Genomic DNA, 27,522 nt, shown 5'->3' with positions numbered 1-27,522 from the left:
CTCCTACACAACATCCGTGAACCATCTCTGTGGTCTTCCTCTTTCTCTCTGGCCCATCAGCTCACTCTCCCTCCTCTGCATGTGATCAAACCACCTCAACCTTGCCTCGCATTAATATAATGATAGATGTCAGACAGTTTGTACTGTCAGTGCAGAGATGTAGTTAATATTTGAGGAGAAGAGTCTGACTCAACTGTTCATTTAAACATTAAAAAAAGAACAGCGTGAGGATCTTTTTTTATTTTTATTTTTTAAAGAAAAAAGATATCAGAGGCTTTTCTAACCTTGGTGAGAAGTTAATTAGCTAACCCTTGATAACCATAAATCCTCTCATAACACAAGTGTTTGTGGGTCTCCAAGAGCTGGACTGTGATTTAGATAATCAGCTGGTACAAGTGCCATGGACTTGTTCATCATGGGGTCCTGGAGCTTCCTGTAGGACTGTAAGTGTGACAAGCTCAGAGCTGGCAGTGGACAAAGCACAGATGGACAGCACAGGATCGTACATGGACCATGATGGTACATGGGGAGGATTCTTTCCTTTGTGCGCAGTGTAGGCATAGAGGCTGTGACTGCTCCACATGCTGCAATCATTCTCTCCAGCTTTCATTCTCATACATCACAGTCGTTGGCTATTTACAGAAGGTGTGTGTGCGTATGCACACACGTGTGTGGACTAGTCCCGGAAACGTGTGCATGTGTACTGACGTTTCTGCTCTAGCACCAGAGTCCAAAACACAAAATATTTTGTGCATTGTTTAAATGATCTCTGACACTGACATGTAGACTGGTGCTTACACCTCTGCGTGTAGAGGAACTGGGGCAGCACCCAGACAGAAAGGTTAACAGCTGCATTCGTTTTACTTGACAACTTCAAGCAAAAAAATAAAGAGTCTTGTGTTGACAGATCAGAGTGGACAAAGAAACCAGTATTTTCTGTTAAAGCGGACCTAGACCGGAAGCTCCTATTAATGCTGTTTTTTTGGTGTGTATCTGCATCATTACCTTGTTTACGAAGGCCTGAAGTTTTGAAACAAAGAGTTCAGCCATTGCTGAGAACGCTGTGTTTTATTGTAATCTCGGGGCTCAGCGACATCTCTGAAAATCCCGTAATAGTTACGTAAACATCGGTTCTCCTGAACAGCAGATCGTCCTGCTCCGGGCACTAGTCCGGGCACATCCGGTTACGTACATTGAACCGCAGTAGAAGAATAACGTCCGTTGTGGAGGTGTTTCACGAGCGACAGTGTCTTCTGACTCTGGGTCTGACTCCGGGTCAAAGTAAGTAGACCTCCATAACTAACATATATGTGCAACAGGACCACTCTATGTGACCTTTAATTGTTTGCAGCAATCCCACTATATGTTGCTCTGTGGTGGCCTGTATTTGTCTCTTTCATAGTTCCACATACTTCAACATAGACATTTCATTCAAACTTCAGTTCAATTTGGACATTATTGTTGTACTGTTTGTGAATATACAGTACATAGAACACAGTGAGTTAAAGAGTGCAGATAAAAGACTATAAGGGCTGTGGTGAAATTAATTTTAAAAAGGAGACTGTGCAGTGTCTCCTCTGAGAAATATCTAGTTTACCGTAAATTAAAAATAGATGAAATGCTTCATTACATTCTATAGGAGTCAAGGACAACACTAGAAACACTTAACAGTTATTCAACATCCCATAATAAGTCATCTTTAGAAACTTGAGTCATACTTGATATTTGTGTTTATCAGTCACCTTGAATTCCAGCTCCATGGCAGTCACCGTCTCACCAGGAGGGGGCTGGGTGAGTTTCTGGATGTGAGCGTACAGGTTTCGGGCCAGCACCTCAGTGTTGCCACAGGTAGCAGCCTCCAGCAGGGCTTCGTGAATGAAAATGTACTGGTCCTCAGTCTGGACCATGTAGTTCCTCTGGGCACGCATGCACGTCACATGACCGTAGATGTCTACAGACTTCTCGTGCTTCATGCGCTCCAGCATGGCATCGATCACGATGAAGCAGCCAGTCCTGCCCACACCAGCACTGTCAGAGAGTGAGAGACAGGGACAGAGAGGAGAGTGATGAAATGAATGTTTCCCTACAACGGATTATTTCCTCACATCTGATTCGTTTGCATGGAATTTTCAAGACAGAAGATCCATTGATAGAACAGTGCTGCACACAGTGAGGCAATTGAATCACTGTACCAAATCAATACATTGCTGACTAGAATACAATAGAAATTTGTAAACCAAACCAAAATCATTGAAAAAAAAGCTGCATTTTTAGCTGGTCTGCTGCATCATTTGGTAAGTGTGTGTCACAATTTTTGAATTTACGGATTGGAGGCAGCAGCGGATCAATAATTCATGCATGCTGTGAAGTAAAATAGCTGATATTTGCTAAAGACATGTTTTGTTGTTGCAGGGAGTGAGCTGATTACAAGGTGAGAGAAATGTCTGTCTGACAGAGAGAAAGGGCAGCAAACATATTCTTAAGATATTGTCCACTTAGGCATATATATTTTATGGGGTGAGCCTTTTGTTATGTGGCTAAAATCTGCCTTTCCTTGTTTTCATGCTGGCAGCTTTGTTTTCACTGAGAGCAAGCATCTGTGTCACAGGCTGGTTCTTTGTTTTCTTCTCAAGGGTTCAAAGGGATATAACAATATGTGAACAGTAGTAATGTAACATGAGCTAAGCTTTTTTAGAAATATTGTGCTTTACAGCTGAGAAATTAACATTATGTTTTTCAAATTAGTTAGTTGATACACAATAGTACAAAGGGGCCATAATTAATTTGCTTCTGTAGCTTGTGCAGGGACTTGGTGATTATACAATAATCCTGAGAGGCCTGGTGATGAGCTGGAAAATACCCATAGAATTATTGAGCTGAATTCACCAAAACATTGACCCCGAAAATAAAATCAGCACCTGTGTTTAATGTGGTGCCATTGATTCAGCAGGGATATTAAACTTCCATTTAACACACTTCACATATATTTGATTTCTGCAATAACCCACCTGCAGTGAACAACCATAGGCCCTGCATCTGGAGGATTGCAGGACTTCACCCGCCGTAAGAAGGCCAGGATGGGTGTGGGATACTCAGGCACCCCATGATCGGGCCAAGCCATGAACTGGAACTGTCTCACCTCTCTCTTCTCACTGGAGCCATTCTGCAGGAGAGTGAGAGGAGTCACTTCAACAGAAAAAATCAAGCTACAGCTAAGACTGCACTTTGATACTGTAATTACAAATTACAAAAATGTAATTGGCTGCATTTTGTCATGCTGGGACCAAATGGTCCGACAGGTTAATGTGGTCCCATTTAATGAGCTGGAATTTTGCAGTTAAAAGAACAACTGATTTGATTTTGAGCAAAGGTTGCACTTTGGCTCATAACTTTGAGATTGAGGAGCTGGTCAAGATGGAGACCTTCTTTAATTGTGAATCATTATGATGTTAGATATCATAAGCAAGCAATGAAAGAGGAGAAATTAAAGAACACAATATTAGTCACATACCACAGCACTGAGGTTCAGTACATGAATCAAAGTAAAAAATAAAAATAAATATTTAATTGACTTTTAGAAGAAGAGACAAATCATGGATGTTAAAACCCAATTATAGCAGTGAAAAAAAGCTTTCCAGTGGTAATAGCCTTTATCAGCCTTCAGAAAAATAAGAAATGATATCCTAAAGTATGACCCCATTAATGATGACCTGCAATTACCTGCTGGGGACATGTCCTTCATGAGAATGTTTTGCTATATGGTGCTAATGAAAAACGCAGTACTCTTACCTTATAGAGGGCAAATGTACGGACGCTGTAAGTGGCCAACTCCACTGTGTCCAGCATGGTGACCTGGATCATTCCGTAGGTCTCAGTTCCTCGTGATGGCCAGTACTGGTCACACTTCACCTGGCAGAGTAAGAGAGAGAGGGCACACTGTCAGGAACTCACTGCCACCTACATCCACCGTGAGGAAGGTAAAAGGCTTGTAGGATCACACTGATTAGCAAGAGGGGAACATGATGGAGGTCAGATCAAAGGCTTTGTCGACTGTCTAATTAAAAACTCAAGAGTCAGACTCAGCTCCAGCAAAGGGCCTAAAAATGTGCCCTACCAGGCATTAGCATCCATGAGTGTGTGCAGATGAAACAAGCATCAAAAGGACATTAAAAAGACCACTTTGGATTTTTTTTCTTACCAGTCTATTATCATTTTCATTTAGCTAATTGTCAGGTGGTTTGCAGCGCCTTTGTCATTTCTGATTTTGGAGCATTTGTGATGATTGGGCTCTGCATTGTGGAGGGAAATGTGTCTAAAAGCCAGTTCTGGTTTGTTGTGATGGGGCAGCAGGTTGAGCCACCTGGCTCCATCTGTGCACAGAACAAATATAACTATGGATGAGTCTGAAGATCTGAACATTACTTCTCTTTCAAATTGAAAGACTGCCCTTTGCCACAATGTTCACTCAGCTCCTTGTGGTTTGTGAAGCGTAATAAGCATTAGGCTGTTCCTCCGTTCTGGTATCTAATTTACCAGGTCAAAGCAGCTCTCACATACAGTTAGCTACTGTACTTCATTCAATGTTTTACATCTCATTTGAAATTTTGAACAGAAGATATGCACAGTTGAGGTGATAGGTCACATCACCTCCTCAAGGCTTCTGGGTTCAGCAAATTTTCTGTTCAATGTCAATATAAAAAATATTTTCATTAGGTTCATTAACTGCCTGTTCACCTTTTGAATAGCCTGTGTTCTACACCCCAGCATTTCACAGAGCTAGAGCTAGAATTACTCACAGTCGCTTTGTTAACGTGCAACATTTCTTGATCCAAAAAGGTTTGTTCTGTTCACTTACATGGATGCAAAATTAAATAATCTGATTGTGGTGTGTCGGAATGTACTATTTTGACATGTGCACTGCTCCGGAAGTAGAAGCAGAAGCAGCAGAAGAAGCTTCACTTCCATTTCCATTGTAAATGCATGCTACATGCATCTGCTCATCCCCTCAATGTCCGCTATCCCTCTCATTTTCATTCTTTTTTTTTTTTGGAATGAAAATTCAGCAAAATCTAATAAAAAACAAACAAACATTTGTTTCAGATTAGCATGTTTACATGATATATTATTATTCTGATCAGGGTTTAATTCCAGTTACTTTTGTCCATGTAAAGATAGCTACTGTCAAACCACCATGCTCTGGCTCGGTGACCCCCTTAGATCTACTCTGATCTCAAATGTGGTCTAAATAATGAAAATCAAATGTTGTGGCACAGAATTTAAATCCCTGAATATCACACATCTTCAACTAGACAGGAGCTGAACAAAAATGCAGAAAGTGTTGTGATGTCAGTGTTTTATGGGGACAAGGACTTACTGTTATTGATTTGGATAACACAAGAAAAGGAGTTGTGGTACAGCTGCACGGGTAAGCTAATCATATTGATATCGCAGTACTGAGCTGACATTTGGAAGCACCTTGGCTGTCTCTGCCAGCTGCTCCCATTCGACAGGCAAAATGCGCTAACATTCACCCTTCATATTTCACTTCCCCTTGTGACAGCTTCCATTCAGAGGCAGAGCTTGACATTGGAGGAGAAACTCCATTGACTGATAGGAAACTGAAAATTAGCAGTCACCACTGTAATGAATATATCTGTGCTCCCTCTCAAACAAGCATGCACTCACCCTCACCATCACACACCCATACACAGAACCACACACACACAGACACACATTTAGACATCACCAATCCTTTTGCAGAGGACACACACATGCAGGTTTGTGCAGCTACTAATCTGAGGGCAGTGCATTGATTTCCATTCATTTGGACGGCCTGAACTAACCTTATCCCTAAACTTAACCTAACTACAATTCAAATCTTAGGCCTTAATTTAACCAGTTCCTCAGAAATTAGCTTCTGAATTAGGGTTAGGGATTACTGATCTTGGCAATATCACTCACACACGCAGATACCTTTCTATAGTTGGGACACATAACACTTTTCCTTGCCTGCTACCATAACCTTTAAGCTCAACACTGTGTGTAACTGTGTTGCCCCCCTGAAGATTTCTGCGTGACTCCCAAAACAGCGCTGGTGCCTCTACATGACATATGCCTAGGTGATCTTGCAACACCCTTACGCATCCAAGTTGTAAAAAGGGCATCAAACTGCTGAATATCCATTCTAACCCTAAAACCAACTCTCGCAAATATCACAACCATGGACAGACTCAAACACAAACCCATACCCACACATTGCGTCATAATAAGTTCTGACCTTTTTGGGTGTTACTGACTGGTTATAAATATGCTGAACTTTAGCTGCTGCCAGAGCTCATCATATTTGTCAAGCTATTACCCTGTTTGGCTAAGACTTTCACTCGATGACTGAAGTCTTTATTATTCAATACAACAGTGCTGCAACGTTTCTCCTGGGTACAAATGAATAAACTCTGTGCACTAAGAATTTTGCCATAAGGATTGATAATGATAATGATTGATAATTAATAATCACTAGCATAAAAATAAATACATGATAAATATTAATGATTAATAATTTAATAAGTCTTTTGGTTTTTTAAAATTACTATGAAGGGGGCCTCAGATAGTGTTTCCACATCTCCAAAAATCAAAGTGAAGGATTCTGGAAGTGAAATCTTTCATTTAAAATCACTACTACTTCCACTTCTTATTCTGGGGCTCTCTTCGCAGTACACTAATAATGCAGCACACAGTGGCAGAGCTCAATGCTGATTTATTTCCCCTCAAGGAATTCATGAGTATTATTTTTTCTGCTGGGTAATTAAGTTGCTCCTACCCAATTTCGAATCTCAAGTAGCCTATGTGCTCTGTTTTTTTTTTCTTTTATGAACCTGAATGTATTTTTAGGTTGTTGTTTGTGTTGTTGGGTGGCAATCCTCTTCACTCACAACTTCAGAGTTTTCATTATAGTGCCGTGGCTTTTGGGAACCAATTTCAGCAAGTGCACACACAAATAAAAGAAACTCCATGTCTATCAAGCCTTGATGTGGTGTTGCAAAATTAAATATGGAGCAATCAAGTTTTGAACACTCATCTCTAAATAATGGACGAGGGAAAATTTCCATTATCAGACGTAAAGAAGATGAATAGGAATCTAAACAAAGCTGATTTGACTTCACAAACAAATTCATAAGGAACTTGTGTTTTTAGAGTTGGCAGAACACTCGGGGGAAGAGATGCAAAAAGAAGCGATACTGTCCACACATGACCAAAGTGTGCTTTGGGGTTCGATCAGGCTGACAAATCCTGCTGACTGGGGTCTACATGCCTTTAGGCTTTGTTGGCTATAATGTGTTGTGGAGCCACATAAATATATAGTTCCATATTTCACAAAACTAGGGAAACTAATATATCATATTACTGTCAAATTAAAAGGCCCTAAGTTTTACAAGACATTAATTTGTTTTCCTTCTAAAACTGCAGCACTAGGTTTGCTCAGTAATTGGGCAGGGGTGAAGGGTGAGATTAATTGCTGCGATGACATTTTAAGAAATAAAACATTTCATGTTTCTTTCTTTATAATATCTAATATCATTTCTCTTTCACAGCAAGATGTATTTTCTCAGTGCCATGTCGAGACTGGGGAATGTTTTAACTTCACCAGTAATCCAAATCTTCTAAAACTGGCCATTCTTGTTCTGATGCTCACTGTGAGGTTACTCTTGTTATTTTAAGTTAGCTTGGCACTATAAAATAGATGGAGTAATCAATCATGTATTGTTATAGATTACAATATTGCAAATGCCTCAATAAGACTTTCAAGAAATACAAGCAGAAACGTTGTCTTATCTTTGCAGTTTATCAAAACAAACATTTCCACCGGAACAAACCCACTTCTAATGATGAACTAAACTTCCCAGCATGCTTTGGGGACAAATCCCAGTCTGATTGATCATTTACAGAGCGACATGAGTTCGTTCTGATTAGAGAAGGGCGAATGTCCGTACAAATGTGTCATGTCCTGTGTTATGTCCTTTTGACTCGCTAAGGAAGTGATTCACACGCATTTGGAGACAGAGGTCTCGGGTTTAGAGGTTTAAAACGAGCTGTCAATCACCCACATTGACCAAAGTACGCCAGAGCTATGGTGCTGCGTAACTGAAAGATGCTGCAGAGTCACAGAGTTGTTATTACGCACCGTGCAGGGAGCATCGATTTACAGCGAGTTATCCAAGTTTGTTTTAGACCAATAGTGACATGTAAATACAATTAAATGGGTTATTAATAATTTGGTACCTACGAAATCTCAAATGGCACAGATGGTGCCAAGCTGTGCCAAAAGAGAGAACGCCTAGACATGTCTTTACTAAAACCTCTGTCATTTTCTCTGCTTCACTTCAGCAGCATCAGACTTTAGACAGTTCATGTCCACATGTTGTTACATGACCTCAATGCGTTTATAAGCTCCTACTCCATATTTTAAAGGTGCTGTGTTCCATGTGCATTTACTCTGACACAGTGGCATCTACAATGAAACTTACACCTCTGACGAGATCTCACAATCTTTATTCTGATACCAAGATAATCCACATAGAGCTTGTAACTGCAGAGATTTACTCTATTTAGTTTGGGCATGTCATTTTCGAGCAGGGACTCCAAAAAGAGGGTCAGTGAAGACTTTCTCTATTCTATTTTCCCAATGCAGTGAAATGCTGAGGTTGTGTGATTTGCTGAATCTGTTTCCATTGCATTTATTTGCATTTACCTATTATCGATAATCCAACTTTTCCACCTTCCTCATACATGAAATGGAAATGTGCATAAAAACAACCTGATGTGAGCCCACCTACTGACCGCTTACCATACCTGAGAGTATTTTATAGTTCATCACACAAGTATCTCAACTTACCCGTGACTTCTCTTCCAGCCTAGTCATCATGACAATGGTGTTGGATCTTTGCTCCCACATCATCCTCCAGAAGTCACTCAGTGTCTCTGGCAGAGGCCCTTGTGTGGCAATATAAGCATTCTGCTTCCTGTAGCCATCAATGTAGTTAGCATTGATGTAGTCACTCCCTGGAACAGCTGTAACCAAGAGCAGTGAAACTGTTTTATTATATTATAATATTTATCACACAAAAGTATAACCTGAGACAGTGAACAATGATAGAAAAAAGTACAGCATATGGATTTTGCTGACAATAAGTGCATGCACGCTAAATGTCCCTGGTACTGGGAAAGGTGACCCTACAGAGTTTAAAGGGTTACATTGGCTCTTACCATCAACAGAGGTGAGAACAACCCTGGAGTGGTCATAGGCAATGACATTTGCATAGCGATTCTTTGGTTTGTTGACTTCCATGTTGGAGTTTTCCCAGGTAAATTGCTGACCTGGATCAATGGACTGTGACAGAGGGCAGGGATGAAGAGAGAGTGGGAGCAAACAGAGAAGACAGACAGAGAGAGAAAGAATAATTTTAAGAAAGTTAACATGGAGCAGAGGAAAAAAAGAAAAACACAAAGGGAGGCTCTTGAGTGTAACATGGTTAAAAGCGATTGGGCGAAATTACACTGGTGTCTGCTGTCACCATTCTACAGCAGTATATTACGGTCAACAAAGCCTTTAAAAGTAACACATACAGACATCCTGTCACTTAAAAGCCACAGTGGACGACAAAAGGTAAGTGGTTTTATAGTGTGTGTGGGGCACATGCAGACTGAGGCAATCAGTTAACAAGGCCTGTGTTGCTGTTTACAAGGCTACAAGGCTAGTGGTGCATTAACAGTTGAATTAGTTGGATTGCATTTGATGTCCTGCATAAGTAGAAATAAATAAAGGCATCTATTTCACTTAAATCCTCATCCATTGAGCCATGACAGCCAACATATTAATCCAGTCAACATAACAAGGATTGGTTTGATCACGGAATGAAATATTTTTGAAGTCATGTTTCTGGACTGCTTTCAGTAACCATGGTTTCCTCTAATTGCCTTCTTTCTTTTCTCTTTTTATATTTCTGTTGACCTTTTCCCACATTTCACCTTCTCCAATTTTAACCCTTTCCATCTTGCGTCATTTGTCTGAGACGATAGTGGACTGCATGCATATTGATCTGGAGACACGTGTGATGGCTTCCCATCCCTTGGCTCAATAATGTCACAGTCTCTAGTTATTCCATATCGATCTCCCTCAGGTCATGCCGGAACCATGTCCACTAATTTCCCAAACCTTTACAGCTTCACAAATCCAGCAGGATGAAGAACAACACCTTTGGAATTCCTTCACTTACTTTTTGTATGTCTTATTTTATGTCCTGACAGTTCAAAAATGTAAGAATAGTCTCTGGATAAGCAATAATATAATAAAAGATTCAAGGTGAGGCCAAGCCAAAGTTCAGTCACTGTGGTTTGCTGTAATTAGATACCATTTTACTTTCAGTACACTCCTATAACAGCAGCAACTCTGACACATGTCAAAAAAAATCTGGAATTTGAAAATGATGAACCAATTCCATATTAATTACAAAAGTAAAACCTGTACATTCTGTCTGATTGTGAAAAAGCGATGAAACATGTCAAACTGTAAGAGTCATATGAGCAGAGATCTACTGCAGCTGATCGAGCTGCAACTTTGCACTGCCAATAACTTTATCAGTGCATTCCAGTATGAAATGAAAGTGAAAATCTAATTTGCAGTCAAAATATGTAATTTCCATTTCGAGCTCAGTAAGCACAATGGGCACACTAGACTGATGACAGCTAGCAAACAAGTTACGTAGAGAAGCAAACGCCACAGGTATTCTCACTGACACACTGGAACTGCTTTCAAATGAATATAATGATAGCGATATGACGACATTGCTTCCTGTCACAGGGAGCTGCAGCACGTCTGACTGACAAATTTTGCTCATTACCGAGTGTGCTATGGACTGGTGTTGGTGGTAAAGGAAGTGTCACGGCACCTAAAATGTTAGCGAGAGAACGCTTCTACGGAATCCATGCTATGAGGTAAGGCACAACGGGAGCAGCCGGTGAATATGACTGTGACTAAGTGCCATGAGCTCTGCTGCGGCACCTTCTGTTGGCGTAGAGATGAATAGCCATCTGATGGCCATGGAGGGGGTCTTCCCTGGCTTGGAATGACTGCTGCAGTGAGGGAATGAGGCCATGCTGGTCGCCTGCAGTCAGACGAGTCACTTCTCTGGCCTGATTCATTTACACTAACTCAACAGGCCGGGAGGGCAATGTGCTGGAAAGGCACGGAACAACACTACTATGGCCTAATTGTCTCCCTAGTTAGCTGTTAATTTCGTCACAGTGTCCCACATCAAAAAAACTATTATAATAATAAAATATATTGTAAGGTGCACGTCTACATATGTATAAAACATATGTTTTGCATTACAATGACCTCTTCTTACAGATTCCATGAAAGTTTCTCATAGCTATGAATGGAATGGACAAAATATTCCACAGTATTTATGACACAAAACAGATTGTGATTGTCTCTGTGTTCTAAAGACGTGCTAATAAAGCCAGTTGCTCCTCAGACATATTAATTGTGCATGCAGGTCTTATATTGTTACAAACTTAGAGGTGCATGACAGCACTATAACAACTTTTTGAGCCCTTGTGCCCAACACACTGTCAGAGATGACATCTTTCTGGCCTATGTGCAATGATTCACAAGGCCACGAAAAAAATAAATGTTCTGTTTTACTCCACACTGAAACTTTCATGTTGAAACATTCAGTTGATTTGATTAAAAATTTTGAAAAAAAGAATTAGAGCAAATCAGACAAACAAAACAAACAAAAACAGCTCTTGGTATTTTGCATTCATGGATCTCTTCATCTGGCCTTGTTTAGTTCCCACACCAACTATGTGCCACTTTAAATGCTAATTTGCTTCCCCCTTTTTTGAGAATAACACAGACAAGAGATAATCCCTCACAGAGCTGCATTGGAGAGATCTCCTGCAAAATAACATTCTTTGGGGAAACATCGAGACGCACACAGATTGCTTCAGCAACTCACAACCTGGTAGTCTTGTGAAAAAGCATCTTGCAGCATTTAATGTAAGTGTTGGTTTCCTGGTGGGATTGTTAATAGAGCTGTAAAAATGACTGAAGGATGTTTGTGATCAAAGTATTCCATAATCCATTTGAATACATACATATGAGATCAAATATACATAAACACAAAATGTCCTTGCAGACAAGAAAACAATGACACTGATCCTCTATTAGTGTGTGGCTCTTACCTCATACTCTTGAGAAAATCGGAGGCCATCATTGGCCTTCAACCGCTCTATGTGGTCAGATAGATCAACAACAGGAATGGGCGGGTGTTCCCTCATTCCTGAGAGAGGAAGAGGTGGGAGAAGAAAAACACAAACTGTGAGACCAGGCTGTTCTTACATGAGACATGCACACTGACGCAGACAAACACTGGTGTGACCACAGGGTGAGTGAGGCTGCCAGTGGGACCATGAGGTGGCTGTATAACAGTGAGGAGAGTACACTTTGTTCAACAATGCATGAAGAGAGGGAGAGAAGAGTGAGGGGAGAAAGATAGATAGAGTGTACAAGTTGAGACGAGCTGGTGACATTTGGTGATTTCATCATGCTAAGTGAGGAGGACAGAGGTGGAGCTGGCTCGAAGATGCACATGAGTGACTGGGTGAGCATGCTCCTGGAAGGAAGCAGGAGGCAGACATCTCTGACTCCACAACGCTCAATTGGTGGCAGAGGTGGGATCAGAGCAGGAACCCACAAGTCTCTACAAATCAGTCACGCTGTCACTTCCCAGAGAAAAAAACTGACTGGTCACCAGCCAAAACTCATTTCTTTTGAAAATCTCTTTTCCTACAATAGCCTATCTTTCAGCCCAGCCTGGAGCGCTTGGGCTGGATTAATTTCAAACAACCCCCCTGCTGCTCCCGAGATTTCTCTTCGCTGGGTTATTGGATGATTTATTACTAATCTAGCGACACAAATTCCCCCTGTGCCTCTGAACTTGGCAAGGCTCTGTGCTTAAACAGATTGCTAAGGACTTGCCTTGTGTGTAAAAAGTTAAGTGTATGACACGCTTGAAGACACTCTTAAGTTACACATGGAGCATCATTAACCTAATATATGGCCTTGAAGTCACACAGAGATCAGAAAGACACTGTGAAATGGTACAGATAGTAACATCAGTGCCTTTAGATGATTACTTCTCTAAAGCCATGGGTCATGCTTTCACATGAACAAATGCTGAAAGCTAATTTGTGCTGCAATGCTAATGGATAATGCTTGGTAACTATGGCCATTGCACAAAATGAGACCTGACCAATTACACTAATTTAATAGTATGACACTAGGGGAGCTATACGGACATTAACATCAGAGTGTATGTGTTTGTGCCTGTTCAGCCAGGTCTTTTATAGCCATGTTTTATGTTAAATGGAGAGTGAAGTCGTAGATAACAAAGCTAATGTAAAGCAAGTGTAACTGTCCGCACTGCTCAACCATTCATGACGCCATTGTGGCTTTTGCTTCCACAGCAAAAAGGTGTTGTAGGAAGTTCACAGCCTAAAGAGGACACTGCTGCATCCTCGAGAAGCCAGGCATCAAGCTTGTGGACCTGTGATGTCTGTCAGGATTGCGTCAAGGGAGAATGGGATCAGGGAGCGAGTGAGAGACTGCATGTGTGTGAAATTCACAGAAGGTGAGAGAGCAGACTAACTTGGAGTGTTGGGGCAACGATGAGAGCTTGGACCTGTGGAGAGAGGAAAGTGAAGGAAGGAGGAAGAAGACTCAGTCAATGGAGACGACTTGTGATCAGACCAGGGCAAAATAGCAAACACCCTTGTAAGCTACCTGGAGTGCAGAGCTGTTAGTATTTGCCCTTGTGAGGCAATTTAAATATTATATTTAGGCAGTTAAAGAGAGGAGCATACAAACGGCAACTACTGAGTTTGAAGGGCAAGTAGTTCCTTCTGTCTGGTTTAAGGTTAATAGTTTGAGCCACCATTTTGTTTATTTGTGATGACAACATTAAAACCAAAGGTATTATTGCAATATGGGGACATAAGTGCTCAGACAATCAGACCTAAAAGTGATGATTCTCCTTTATTATAATGTTCATAATGTACATTAAATCAATACGTATGGTGGGTAAAGCCATGAAACCATGAAATCAGCCCACAACTACGTTCCAAAACGTTGTTTTTTTTCAGGTAAATTTCTCTTTGTCTGATATTATTGTAAACGTGTTTTGGTGATACATACTGTAGCAGGAAATACCACAGCGAGTAGTGAGTTTTATGACGTGTTTATATGTCTGTGGACAGATGCTGTCAACAAGATAGCAGGACAGCTGTGCAAGATACTGTCATGAAACTTATCAGGTGAGTAGCTGAGATCAAAATGAGTGCCAAGTTCAAAGATGGATGTGGTCACACCAATGACTACTGAGCTGGTGTCATAATATACAAGAGACTATTGCTTTCTTGAGGGGTAGCTGCTGGCATGGTCCCATTACGAGATGAACCTCAAGTTACAACTGGAATTTTGAGTGATAATTTTCCTTTTTAGTTGTTTTCTTATTATTTCCCAGACATAAATACAAGGAAAATCATCATCATGAAACTGAGGTAAAACAAACACGAGACAGGGTGTTGTAGGTACCTATACAGTAGGGGTTAATATGAAACAAACCATATTAAAAAGCAGGAATACAAGCTGTGATTAACACAAGATCACTCCAAGGCATTTGACTGAATCCCGACTTTGAGGTGTTTTACATCATGGAAGATGACCATTCATGACTTGACTGGTTGAGTAATTATGAACATGTGAATTCACGCTAAAATAATAATAAATCTGACATCATACTGTATATTACTTGATATATAAATATTTCAAAGCTGTTTGTTAATTTCAAATCTGTATAATTGACTGTCTGTGTTATTTACTCAACTGGACAACACAGCTTGAGTTGTATCTCAATATTATGTCCAAAATGTCAACCAATGTTATGAAACCAGAAATTAAAATACTCCCCTATGACAACTTAGTGCAAACTGTGCTTTGTTGTAAATGGTACTACATGCTTGATGTGTAGAGTAAAACACAGTCAAGATCTCAGTTAAGTATTTGGAAATACTGTCTGATAAATCCAGTCATTTATTTATAGAATGACATGTGTGCTGCTGGAGTGCCAAAAGGAACAGACCAGGTCTGTTTCAAGGATAATTCTGTTACTTTTCAGTCTGTGCCAACATTTCCAATCTTTCTGGCATGGACTATTTAATAGGGACACAAATGTTTGGACTAAAATTCAGCTGGGATGTAATTGCCAAGGGGATTTATGGGGACTTATGTCAAACTACATCCAGTAAAAGTGAGCATGTTCAATTTGTTATTACAAAAATTGTGTGTGTCTGACAATAACATGGACGGGAGTCCTACTAATAATTGATGTGTCTTATATGTAACTGTGAGGGAGACTAGAGTGGAGTAACAAGGTGTAGCAAACAGTTAACTAAAAAGACTTGCCATACTCTACAGACCGTCTTTGAGGAGGGTGCACTAAAGCTGTGGCAACGTGTGCTGCAAATGGACAGAGCCACATAACCGATGACAGACTGTTGTAACGCTACAGTCAAATAAGAGATCCTACACCAAGACTCAATACAATGTTTTTCTTATTAATCAATTTAGCCAGAAAATATGAGAAAATAGGTCCAGATTTAACAATACTGCAATTATATTTTCTCTATCCAGCATGCAAGAGACATGAGCTTTAATCTGCTGGACTACTGTCAACAATCAGACTTGGAGCAGGAATGTTCACCTGCTGGTAACAAGAAACAGAGGAATGGGTTGTTCAATATTCACTCAGCTCAGGCTGGAAGTCTCATTGAGAAAACAGCAAGGTGGAAAAGCAGAGAAATAATGGAAGAAATAAAGATATAAATGTTGATGTGAAAAAGGTGGAAGGGGGAAAGAAAAGAGAGAGAGTGATAACCCTACAGAGGATAGGAAAACAAAAGAGGAAAGAGGTGGAGTGGGAGGATGGAAAAACAGCAGCATTGCTTAATTCCTCTGCAGGGGTTCAAAGGGACTGTATGTGTGTGCACACACACATTTCTGCCTGTGCACTGTGGTTGACATTTTCTCTCAGCTCTATTGTTCCCTGTGCCTGGCTCACCTTGACATCCAAGGCAGCAGGACTCATTACCAGCTGGCTGGAATGAGAGGAGCTCATGGAGGGGGGAGGAGCAAGGACCAAGGGAGGAGGAAGGAGATCAGGAGCAAAAATAAAGATGGCTAATGCTGTGTGGCAGGCACCTGACATGACCACCACCACCAAAAATACATAAATAAAGAAATAAAACCCGTCTCTACTCTACTGCGCTGGGTGTGAAGCTGGAATCTGATTTCCCTCAGCCTGATTCCATCGATACTGTCCAGTGTTACGAATTATTTCAAACACAACTTCTTTGTTTTCTCTTATCAACCTATTTTTTCAGAACTGGTCAGTGTCTTAGTTTGAGGTTGAATAGGAAAATAAGCCGGACACATGGATTTCATTCAGCAACATCTGAAAGGCATTCCTAAACAAGAAATCCATCAAAAGAAAGCGGACGGCAGTTGTTCATTGCTAAAGCAGATTTCTTCTAGAGGAGTGTTTTTGAGTTTAGATGAAACATTTCAAAATGCAATAAGCACTTTTAAGGAGAAAATTGCTTGAAAATTTAAATAATCAAAGAACACTGATATTACACAGTTGTTACATAGGTATTACTATAAAGGAACACAATTATCTCCATACATCTTTAGATATGAATTACTGTCTGGTCAATTTTACAGATATTTACTATTTTCAAAAGGCAAAATATACTTTTTATTTATTTTTATGATTGAACCATTGAACCTGCACTATTTTCTTGCAATGCTGTGATTAAAATGCACAAACACAATACAGAGACTTTCAACCAATACAGCAAACTCCCATGTACCTGTTCAGTGGTTCGTGGGAGTGGAGGTGATTTGGCACACATGTCACACCTGAGTTACTGCTATTACAAGATTGCATCTTACAAACTCAAAAATAACCTTAGAAAATATGGTTCATGCTAAAATGCAAGATCTCATAATGCTTATGCTTGTAGTTTTCTAAAAGCTCCTATGTACAAATTGTGGAACTTGTGTAGTACTTACTAGAACGAGTACTCAACCAAGTCTGTAGTGCAGTGTAGTTAAACCCAAATGTAAGATGGTGCTCCACTGTGACACACCGTTTATCACACTTTGTGTTGTCATTAATTGTAGATTTCCTGCTGTTTTTTCACCATCCATCCACATGACATGGGTGCAGCATGAGTTCATTTCTCAAGAGCAGGTACAGGAAAGGAGACAAAACCCTGTATAATATTGTATATGCTAACTGTAGGATAGGTTTTTCTTTACCTGGGGTCTGGTAGTTGAGTCTTCTCATCTCCACAGGGTCGGACGAGTTGGCCAGCAGAGAGTCTTTCACCCCACCTGAGTGGTCATCTTTGGGTAGGGGTGATGCCCGTTTCCTGTGGTGACAGAACCAGGCCGTACGATGATCACATCAAGTCAAAACCATCTAATTGCTCACTACAGGAGCCATTCATTATAGCCATCAGTTACTCAAGCTAACCTTAATTTCTATTGACAGGATGACTAAGAATGATATTAGTTTTTCTCTTATGTGGATAGAAAATGAGACATGAAAAAAATGCAAACATCTTCACTATGCTGCACACTTGATGAGGTTAATGGCATAGTTAATGGTTCTCAAAGGACCAGTGATACAAGAGACAGTAGGTACCAGGGTATTACCCCCATTAGTTTGCCAACTGGAGTTTAATGTGTTTGAAGAAATGTCACAATTTTCCTGGAGTGGGCTAAGTTGGGTTTGTTTGCTGCTGGATAGGTGACAGCTGCTGTGTGGGTATGTGTACACGAGTGCTTGTGCTTGTGCGTAGCAAAGATTTCAATGTGTGATTTTTGCTGCTCTGTGTGTGTGTGCTAACAACACATTGTGTTTACTGGCTTTCCAGATTGAGAAGAAAACAGGCGGATGCTGCTCATCAGCTGGGTGGCACAAAACTGGGTAATTAGACCATTTCAGCAGCACCTGCGCTGCCAGGCCTGGCCTAACTGAGTCTAACATAGAACAGAAGAGAATAGCACAGCTTAAACTGGCCCAGCTCAGCCAACCGTAGGTTTGTCCATCAGGTAGGGAGGGACAGAAAACTCATCCTGCCTATATTCAGATATTTCAGTCAACATCTGTTGCGATACACACACAGATATGCTTCCCCACCTCTAACACACACACAGATAGAGCTGCAGACTTGCAAGGCTTCTGACTGCAAATGGAAATGGGCGGAAGAAAGCATCAGGGTGCCCTGTGGAAATTTCACAACTCATTGCACTCCATTTGCAAGTGGCGAGTGTGGGTTTTAGGCAGGAGCAGGGCCTTCTGTTGACGCCCAGCGTGGAGAGAATACATAAATGGTGGTGGTTCAGACACTGGCTTAACCCACTCCACCTCAGCCGTTGGGGCTTGGGCCGCACTGCCACCTGTTATCTTACGCTGCAAAGGCTTAAGCTAATGCTTGCAGTGTGATGCCTAATCAGATGACAAGCATCTCTTCCTCTGCAGTCGAGCCAGACCATATCCGGTTCTCTCAGAGACTGCTGCTGGTGCTGGGCTGGGGGACAGGTGCGTGCATGAAAAGAGTTGGGCATCTGTGATCTGTTCTCAAAATGCAATAACTCTTCCTCTGACCCAATGAGATGCCAATCTACGTGACACTTGGTGCTGAGTAAAAGCAAACATGGCAGCAATCTCAATGGGCTTATTCATCTCTCACTCAAAGTGAGGGTTAAGACATGTAACAATGCAAGTACAAACGCACACACGCACACACACGCACACTGTGTGTGCAGTACTGGGAGCACTTAATGAGGGTAGAACAGGGCTTTTAGTTGAGACTCCTGCTACGAAGAAGCAGAGGGAGGAGGGGTTGAGGCTAAAAGTGGAGGAATGGGTCTCGGTGGAAAATGTCAGCTTAAAAGATGGGAACATTTCTTTTTCAGCAGTTTTCTCGTCTGGCATTTACTTCACAATGGCCCATTCAGCAGCAGGTGATGACTTGGCATATTCAGATGGGGCCAATCTTGAAAGGGTGCACTGACACTTGCTGGATAATGAAATACAGCACAGAGACAAACCATGGCAGGGCGATCTGTCAAGGAACACTGGCGCTAGATGTGGAACATGCACTGTTACACAGACATGACCTGGGGTTTCTTTAACCCAAGTTATTAAGGGGTGCAGAGTCTCAGAGTCGCTGCTTCTCATGTTTTGTACATCTGAACAAATTAGACTGATCCCTTTTTGAAGCCCTTGTATTACCATTGGAGTTATTTTTTTGGACCTGAGAAGGAAGTGACTCTGCAACCGTAAATAAAGCAAATGAATACCACTGATTTAACAACACAAATTAAGGAGACTTGGGTGATGGGATACAAAGTTGTGACTGATATAACAGTGATAGTACCCACCTTTCCTGTTTGCTGCATTCACAGAGGACAAAAAGAAGGGTGTTGAAGGGTTAATTGGGAATCTTTACCCATATGGATTGAAAACTTCCTTACTTAGTCCTATATTCTTATTCTCTACTTTTCCTCACACATTTTAACCATGGCACAGCATAAAAAAAAGTTATCCTAATACTTGCTGGAGACTTATTTAAAACGACGTCATGATGACTCTGCTGATGGTACTGGCAAATGTGCAGGTAGCAGTAACAATCTAAGCTAGAGTGCGATTATTCCTTTGCACATTTACTGCCAGTCCACAGTGACAAGGGCAACCAGCCACCTCCTTCAGTACCTTCCGTCAATCTGTGTCTACACGGAGAAAGGGCTTCCAAACAGTGGATGTGCTATTCAGCAGCGAGCTGTCTCAAGGCTTATTATTAACCAGTCCTTTTCTGCTGAAGAAAGGCAGCCACACAGCAGTCTGCACAGCTGTAGATGGCAGGTTGGAGAATAGTATGATGGAAAATGGATAATTTGTAATGGAGCCATCAAGAGAAGATATGGAGGTGGGACTTAATCAGGAGGAAGAAGCCAGGTGAGGTGAATAATAACTTACAGGTAATGGCTACCCAGTCCAAAACACATTTGCCCATTAGATAATTACTGCTTCCAACATTCAACTGTTACTATAACAAGAACAGCTCTAAGTGCATTTGCCTGAAGAGATAGTTGGATTTACCACAAAAACCAATGATTATTCTCCTATTCTTGCTCATATTTTTTAATTAATAAATTAATAATTGTGTCTATAAATGTATTTTGCTATTCATTTTCAAACATTCATTTTGAAATTATGTAACCTTCACATTTCAAAAGGGGCAACCACCAAATGTGTCACATAACTAAATATATAATTAGATCGTTTTGTTTATTAAGTAAGATTACGTATTTAATTAAGGAAATATGTCAACAGTATCTGCTATCTAGTCCTTAATGATTATCTCAAAACTCCTCCTTTTTTTTTGTAATTGTGTATTATGCTGCACGGAGGCATCTGAAGTATATTGAAGAGATATAGACTGCAGTTACCAGCTACTGTAAGTCCTCTGCCAAGCTAAACTTTTCATTAGGAAGGCTGCCATTCTAACTGACACTTCATTTAGTACTTTTAAAGAACAGCCAACTGGATCGAAATCTTTCACAATTTTCCAAAAGACAAATCAATTTGCCTTTGGTTCATTTGCATTTGCTTCTGGTTATTACGATAATGAAACCGTATGATAAAAGTTTGGCATGTAAGCAGAAGAGAGTACTTCTCATTACCATTCCTGACGCAACTATAGGAAATTCACAATCACAAGTGTCACTGGAGCTGTTACAAACAAACACAGACGATGATGACTGAAGAAGGTGCAAAGGTTCTTACTTCTTAAAGAGCAGGATGGCGATGACAATGATGACGATGAGGACCACGGCCAGTACTGGACCCATTACCCACAACATTTCCGGTTGCTCTGAGCCCTGACTAAGACGTGTGCCTTGAATTGGGTCTGAGTAAGGACTGGCAGAAAATGTCATCTGTTAGGGGAAAAAAGAAAAGGCAGAAACATGAGAGCCACATCACTTTAGAGCTTTCTCAAAGAATCAAATCAAAGAAATTCAAATCAAAACAGCCTCCACCTGTAAAGACAGAAATCAAACATAGTAATATATTGTTGCTCGTAAAATATTTCCATATCAATATCTCAATGGCAGTCTTGCTAATTGCTAAGCTGTCTTGCTTTCTTAATTCTCTGCAAAAAATCTCTGCATTTGCCAAATCTGGACCAAATCTAACAGTGTTGGACATTACACGAGATAAAGTGAAATACTAAATGTACAGAGTTCATCATAATGAAGAAAAAGCCATTAAACTATCAACATAACTCGGCAGAATTAATAGTTATTATTATGTTTCTATTAAAGCATTGCATCACATAGAAGAAACTAAGACTATTGATGAGAGCACGCGTGAAGCAGGAGAGTGAGAGAGGTCGAGACAGGGAGGATTAGCGTGCATGTCCCTTGGCTGCTGAGATAAATGGGAGCACAGGAGAGGACTCGTCTCTTCTTCATTAGTGCTCACACTGTGACGGAAGAGAAGGAGGAGAACAAGGAGGAGGAGGTGACTGTGAGGGTGCGTTTCCACCTTGGTTGTAAATGAGACATCCCCCCGCTCCTTCGTCTTCAACTGACGGAGTATAGGTATGGAGGGGGAGGGGTGTGTATCTGAGCAGTTAGGTGCACGAGGTGATGCAGCTTGGTGTGCTTTTCCTTCACAAAAACTAAGGTGTCTGAAAGATGAGGGAGTTCAACTCCGGGAGAGCAAGGTGACAGATGACAAAAAGAAAGAGGGAGGCTCTGCATGTCTCCCACTGAATGACGATGGGTGATACAGGTCGTGGGGAGGCGGAGGAGGGCTGAGCGGAGAGGCACGGGTGACAGATCGCAGCCCTCGGAGGGAATTGGGCTCACAGCATGCAGCTCAAGTGGCGGGGCGGCAGGCAGCAGTAATCCAGATCATTAGCCACACAGCAGCCTGCTCTTCAGCGCGCAGGCAGATATTAATTGGAAAGATAAGCTGTGATGAGCTCAAAGTCTCTCGCGCTCTGTCATATAGTTCTGTTATCTCTACTACTGCCGGGTAACTGCCAGAAAAATTTACTATATGGCTGTTATAGTGTTACAGTATGTCTCAGTCATGTACATGCAAACTAGCATGCTCTGATATTAGGCGTGGGCATAAGATGCAGTAACTGCAGTGAGGGGCTGTCTAAGTGAATCCACTTTCTTTATTGGCATTTTGTCTACACGTAAAAATTAAAACAATTTTTTCAGATTTGGAAAATATCAAATTACCACCTTTGTGTCATTATCCCGCCTCTCTCTTGCACTTTCACATTGCGTTCACTGTTGCTATATTTTCGTCGTCGTTGTCTTGTTGTGTTAGGAGTTTGTTTGGTCTGTTCGCTTTGCTAACTTTTATTTTCTTTCCTTAGTCGCCTTAGCTTTCTTCATTCTACCTCTGTTTTGTGTGGATGAAGAGATGTGGATGCATGTGGAGGATAAAGTGGTAGAAAATGGATGGATGTAGTGTTCAAGGAAAACTTTTTCAAAAACGACAAAGAAAAAGACTGTTTATGTTCCATTCCATTTCCGTGTGTATAGGACCTGAGAAAGGACTATTTTATAGCTGCATTGCTTTTTCATTTGTCTTCGTCTTTATCACATACAAATATAGATACACACACAACACGTTTGAGACCAGTCTTCCCTTGATCTGTGTGGCTCCAGGAGGATCTTATTATCTAAGAACAAAGCGAAACAACACAGCAGTGCTGATGTGACGAAAAACCACAAGGCTTCCTGTTCCTTTGGGTGGGCCCAAAAAAGGTTGAAGGATGTTGAACCTGCAGGGAATCCTGGGAAAAAAAAGGAGGTATAACAAATGACTACAGCTGTTCTTTCAGAGAGGGTGGGATAAGAGAGGAAGAGAGCCCAACAAAAAGAGAGGTCTTTTTGTCTGTTGGTCATGGAGAAGTACACAGATCGTCCATTTTAACGGCTCTAATATCTGATAAAAGCTCAGTCACGTGGCTCCTAATGCTTCTGTCCTTGCAGAGCGGGATCACAATGAAGTGATGGTGCACTGAAGGAACATGTGATTATGATTGTGAGTCAGATACATAAAAGGAACTGTATTTACTGCATTGTTTGCAAGGGTCTATTTGTTACTCGTCTTAAAGGGACAATGTGTAGTATTTATGGGTTTATATAACCCAAAATCCACTTTTTTATTCATATTATGTGCTCCTGCATTGTCTAGTCGCTGTATAATAGTTTGTGTTTCATTTTCGTAGTGTTTCAAAAAGTCATGTAAAATAACATGGCCGCGGGCCGCGGTTGCATAGCCACTGTTAGCAGCGAGACGCCATGTTTCTACCGGAGCCTGTAAGGACAAACGCGAGAGAACAAATCAAGCGTCTCTTTACTTGTAGCGGAAGTCCCGCCTCCACTCTCTCCGCTTCGTCTGCTACGGCCGCGGTAGCTCGCCCTCTCCCTCGTCTCACGAACCTCATCTGCTGACACGGAGAAAGACGACGAGGACGACATTTGACCAGCTGAGGATACCGTAGCGCTCAGGGAAGGGAGGGGGTGAGCAAAGGAGCACTTCTTTGTTGTAAATTTCAGCCTCTCCTCTAGATGGCACTATAAACTACTTACTTCACCTTTAAGCAATATTTATTTGTGTATAGTAAGCAAGAAGTAGGGTTGACGACATGTCGATAGCACATCTGAACTCCCTTGTGCTCACAGACAGAGGTAGTAGGCTTCTCATTCTTAATTATCTCTGAAAATTATGATTTGCGTCAAGTCCACAGTTAAGGTGTTGGTTTTTCTGAGGCGAAAAAGAGTCACTCAGCAGAAGACCAGTGGGGGGAAAAACAACTCCTCTTTAGTAGTGTACTCATATGATGTGTTTCGCTGGTAAAATGATGGGAGTAAATCGAACTACATCAATATGTTGAGAGACATCTTTTTCAATCTCTCAGATAAATCCAATGACCAATGACTTTTGTATGCTGATTAGATCTTATTTTCAGGTTGTGCTGACAAGGCAATCAAAAACTGAAGTACCTTCACAGTCAACAAAAACTGATTGCCTAAGTCAACCAAATATGTTGCTATTTATTACATTATATAAGATTAAAATAGGTAGCAGCTGCTGAGTGTGTGTTTGTGCGTATGGGTGGACTTTAAGTGTTTGTCTGAGACAGAGAAAAAAAAACAAGATTGAGGGAGAGAGGGAGACTGAGACGCTGAGGCAGAGGTGTTATGGTTGTAGCAGTATATCAAGGTTGCTCTCGGGCCCCTGGGCTACACTACTTTCTCAGTCATCTGCTGCTCTATCGTCCCTGGAGCGGAATCAGCTATGCACATTAGCTTCAACATCAACGGTGACCTCTAGCTCCACGAGTCTCCAAAAATGGCTTAAATTAGCCGCAGGGGTGTGAGGCAGACAAACAAAAAAACATGCAAACATGCCCATTAAATGTCTGTTGCTGTCTCTGCCTCTCCAGGGAGGCTGAGGAGCCCACGTTCTCCTCAATGTTGCATGACACAAGAAAAGACAGCCAGTAAACGAATTAAAGACGGTATGTGTGAATATATAATGACATGTACTCTTGCTGCAGGATGAACTTTCCTCCCTCACACTGTCCCTCACTCTTCTTACTTTCCAGCCCCCGAACGTGCTCTCTTTTTTGAAAACTGCACTTGTTTCCTCTTTGGCTGTCTGAACACAGAGCATGTAGATATCAGGAAGCATCACTAGAGGGAGAAGCCTCTAGGTGGAAGTGACACAGTGATTTGAACAGAGAATTCCATCAGTGCTGCCTATTTTTCCACAAGCCTTGGTATAAACCTAGTTGCTGCTTATATTCACTGGAAAAAAAACATATATTTTTCATGATGCCTTTTTTTTATATTATTTGTCAAAGCCTTTTACATTTTTGGAGGGACTTTTTGGAGGGAGTCTTTTATGTTAAGGGTGTTTGGAGCCTGGAGCACAGGTAGAATTAGTCCCACACAGCCAATCCTTGTTTAGAGTGGAAGGAATATAAATGGCAGGACAGCACAGCAAACAGGAAACAACAGTAAAAACACATCTGAACACTCTGTGTTTTAGTTTCTCTCTTTGCCACAAGCTCACCTTGCCCTTATCTAAAAAAACGCACACATTAGTGCTTCCCTTTTTTCTCTTTTTGTCTCATATCACACAATATTTCATGCTACCTCCCTCCTTTGCTCCCTTGCATTAAGTGCTACTGTTTATACACACCAGCCCCAATCATCCCATTTCACACTCCCCCCGGCTTGTTTATCTGCCTTGGGTGCTGGGGAGACATGAAGGCACACGCTCTGCTTCTGTCTCTCTGTCTCTCTCTCTCATCCCCATTTGCCTTCTCTCTTCTTCCCTCAAACCACTGCTGGCTGCTTGTGGCCATTGATATATGAGGGCTTATTAAATCCTGGCGGTCTTGTTTGATCTGTGCTGGGGAGTTAGGGTGGAGGCAGAGGAGTGCAGTAAAGACACAAGTCATTTACTCCAGTACTTCTTGTCTTATTCTCCAGGGTCTGGTGAAGATCCTGCTTGAGGCAACTTTTGCCAAGCGCAAAGTCTCCCCGCACACTTTACCTTCTGCACTCGTTTGTGTTTGGTAATAAATGTTAGAAAGTGCAGTGGTGGGGGTGACAAAACAAACACTGTTGTGGTATCTGATATTCCCAAATAGCGTGCAGTTAGGGGGAGGGTTGTGCAGCAGTTAGTGACAGCCTGCCTGTGGGCTCCACCTAAAATATGCAGTATGTTTACCTACACAATAAAGCAGGTTATTGGAAGGAAATTAGAAAATCAAAGCGTTTACATGAAGTTCAATAAATCTTGTTACAGTATATTCTGTACTGAATATACGGTATACAACATTTCAGCTGTCTACTACTGTACTTTGGAAACAGCCACAATTATTTTCTTCCTCTTGACTGACAGTTCAGTGAGAGTGCACGATGTGTAGTAACAGTGTTCCTTTTCTGTGTCAGTTAGGTCATATACTTAAGTAAGTCAGTTAAGTAATATACTTGTCATTTACATTTCTACAAGTAATGACCCTTCTTTAACTTCTCCTCACATCACCACCATCTTCTCCATTTAAACGTTTTTTGTGACTTGTGACTGGGAAAATGGAGCTTCTTTATTTCTGACACTGTAACAGAACCGCTGTCCTTGCACTACATACGTTTGGTAAGCAAATAGAAACACTGTGACAAATGTGTGACTAAATGAGTCAGTGACTCAAAACTGCAAGTTCAAGAGTAGGTCAGGTAGTCATCAACTATCTGCGTTCTTCGTGGTATGTTTGCTACGGCAAAAGTTCCATTGTGTCAAAGAAACCAGGTGTCTTGTTTGCATTAAGTTCCTGAAATTGGGTTACTGCACAAAGCCACAAAGAACCAGGAGGAGAAGCTAAACACACCGACTCACCGTGTGAGTGAAGCCTGATTAATCTAAGACATTAAGTTTAAAGGTGGGAGGGTGCTACACAGTTTAAGGAGGGGGAGTACACAGAAAGAGACAAATCTCGAGCGTTGGTGATCCAATGTGGTCCATTGAGAGTGCTGTGCAGCATCTCCTTTGAAGTCAAGTGTATCATGGCTACACGCTATAGCCTCTTTCGCACCTCCCTTCCATACTCACTGAGAAAAAGTGAAGGATTACGGAAGGGGGGGGGGGGGGGACTTTAGAGACATTTAGGCCTGCTTTACAGACTCCCAAGGCCCTGTAACCAGGCCCTCATCCTCCTCTTAACTCCAGCCGCACTAATCAATCTCCTCTGCGCTCTTCATGGTAGAGAAAGATGGCGAGAGCGAGAGAGAGTGAGACACACACACACACAGATAAGAAGAAAGCAATTGAAAGGAAAATAGCAGAGAGATGAAAGAGGGGGGGGGGGTGTGAAGAGAAAGAAATGGGTGGAAAGTCTAGGATTTGGACATGGAGCACTGGTTCTCTCTCCCTCTGTGGCTGCCCAAGGCCCAGCTACTGAATATGCATGTACCGTGTAGTGGAGGAGCCCAGAGCAATCGCGACCTCTCATTCTACCTGCAGTGAAGTTTACTCCTCACCATCCAATAGTGAGCAGGGCTTCCGTGTTCAAGCTGTTGATGAGGGTATAGGGCCTGCACGTTCAAAGCCCAGAGTCTCGTATAAGCATTGTAAAGAGATCTGCACGGGGGCCCAGATGGCTGCCAAAATGGCAAAGCTGGATGATGTAATTGTCGACTGATAAGGGAGTTATCAGGACAAGCAGCAATGACTTTTATAGGCAGACACATTAAAGGGTAAATGGCAGTAAAAAGAACAACAATTTGGC

General features: G+C 41.5%; 1 protein-coding gene across 1 annotated transcript in view; it reads right to left on the bottom strand.

Moving 5' to 3' along the window:
* The window catches only part of LOC310942299 (receptor-type tyrosine-protein phosphatase F), a 133,039-nt gene that overhangs the window by 9,619 nt on the left and 95,898 nt on the right, over positions 1-27,522 (bottom strand). The window contains exons 20-27 of the mRNA XM_083907659.1: positions 20,979-21,130; positions 17,441-17,553; positions 12,244-12,341; positions 9,262-9,385; positions 8,891-9,066; positions 3,790-3,909; positions 3,009-3,163; positions 1,743-2,028 (exon numbers count right to left, since the gene is read on the bottom strand). Of these exons, the coding sequence (XP_083763785.1) occupies positions 1,743-2,028; positions 3,009-3,163; positions 3,790-3,909; positions 8,891-9,066; positions 9,262-9,385; positions 12,244-12,341; positions 17,441-17,553; positions 20,979-21,130 (1,224 nt within the window). The remainder of the gene's footprint in view (positions 1-1,742; positions 2,029-3,008; positions 3,164-3,789; positions 3,910-8,890; positions 9,067-9,261; positions 9,386-12,243; positions 12,342-17,440; positions 17,554-20,978; positions 21,131-27,522) is intronic.

This window comes from Microchirus variegatus (assembly GCF_963457635.1).
Source record: "Microchirus variegatus genome assembly, chromosome: 21".
In the NCBI taxonomy this organism is placed as follows: Eukaryota; Metazoa; Chordata; class Actinopteri; order Pleuronectiformes; family Soleidae; genus Microchirus; species Microchirus variegatus.
Note: the sequence above shows the minus strand (reverse complement) of the source record. Positions and strands in the feature narration are given on the sequence as shown.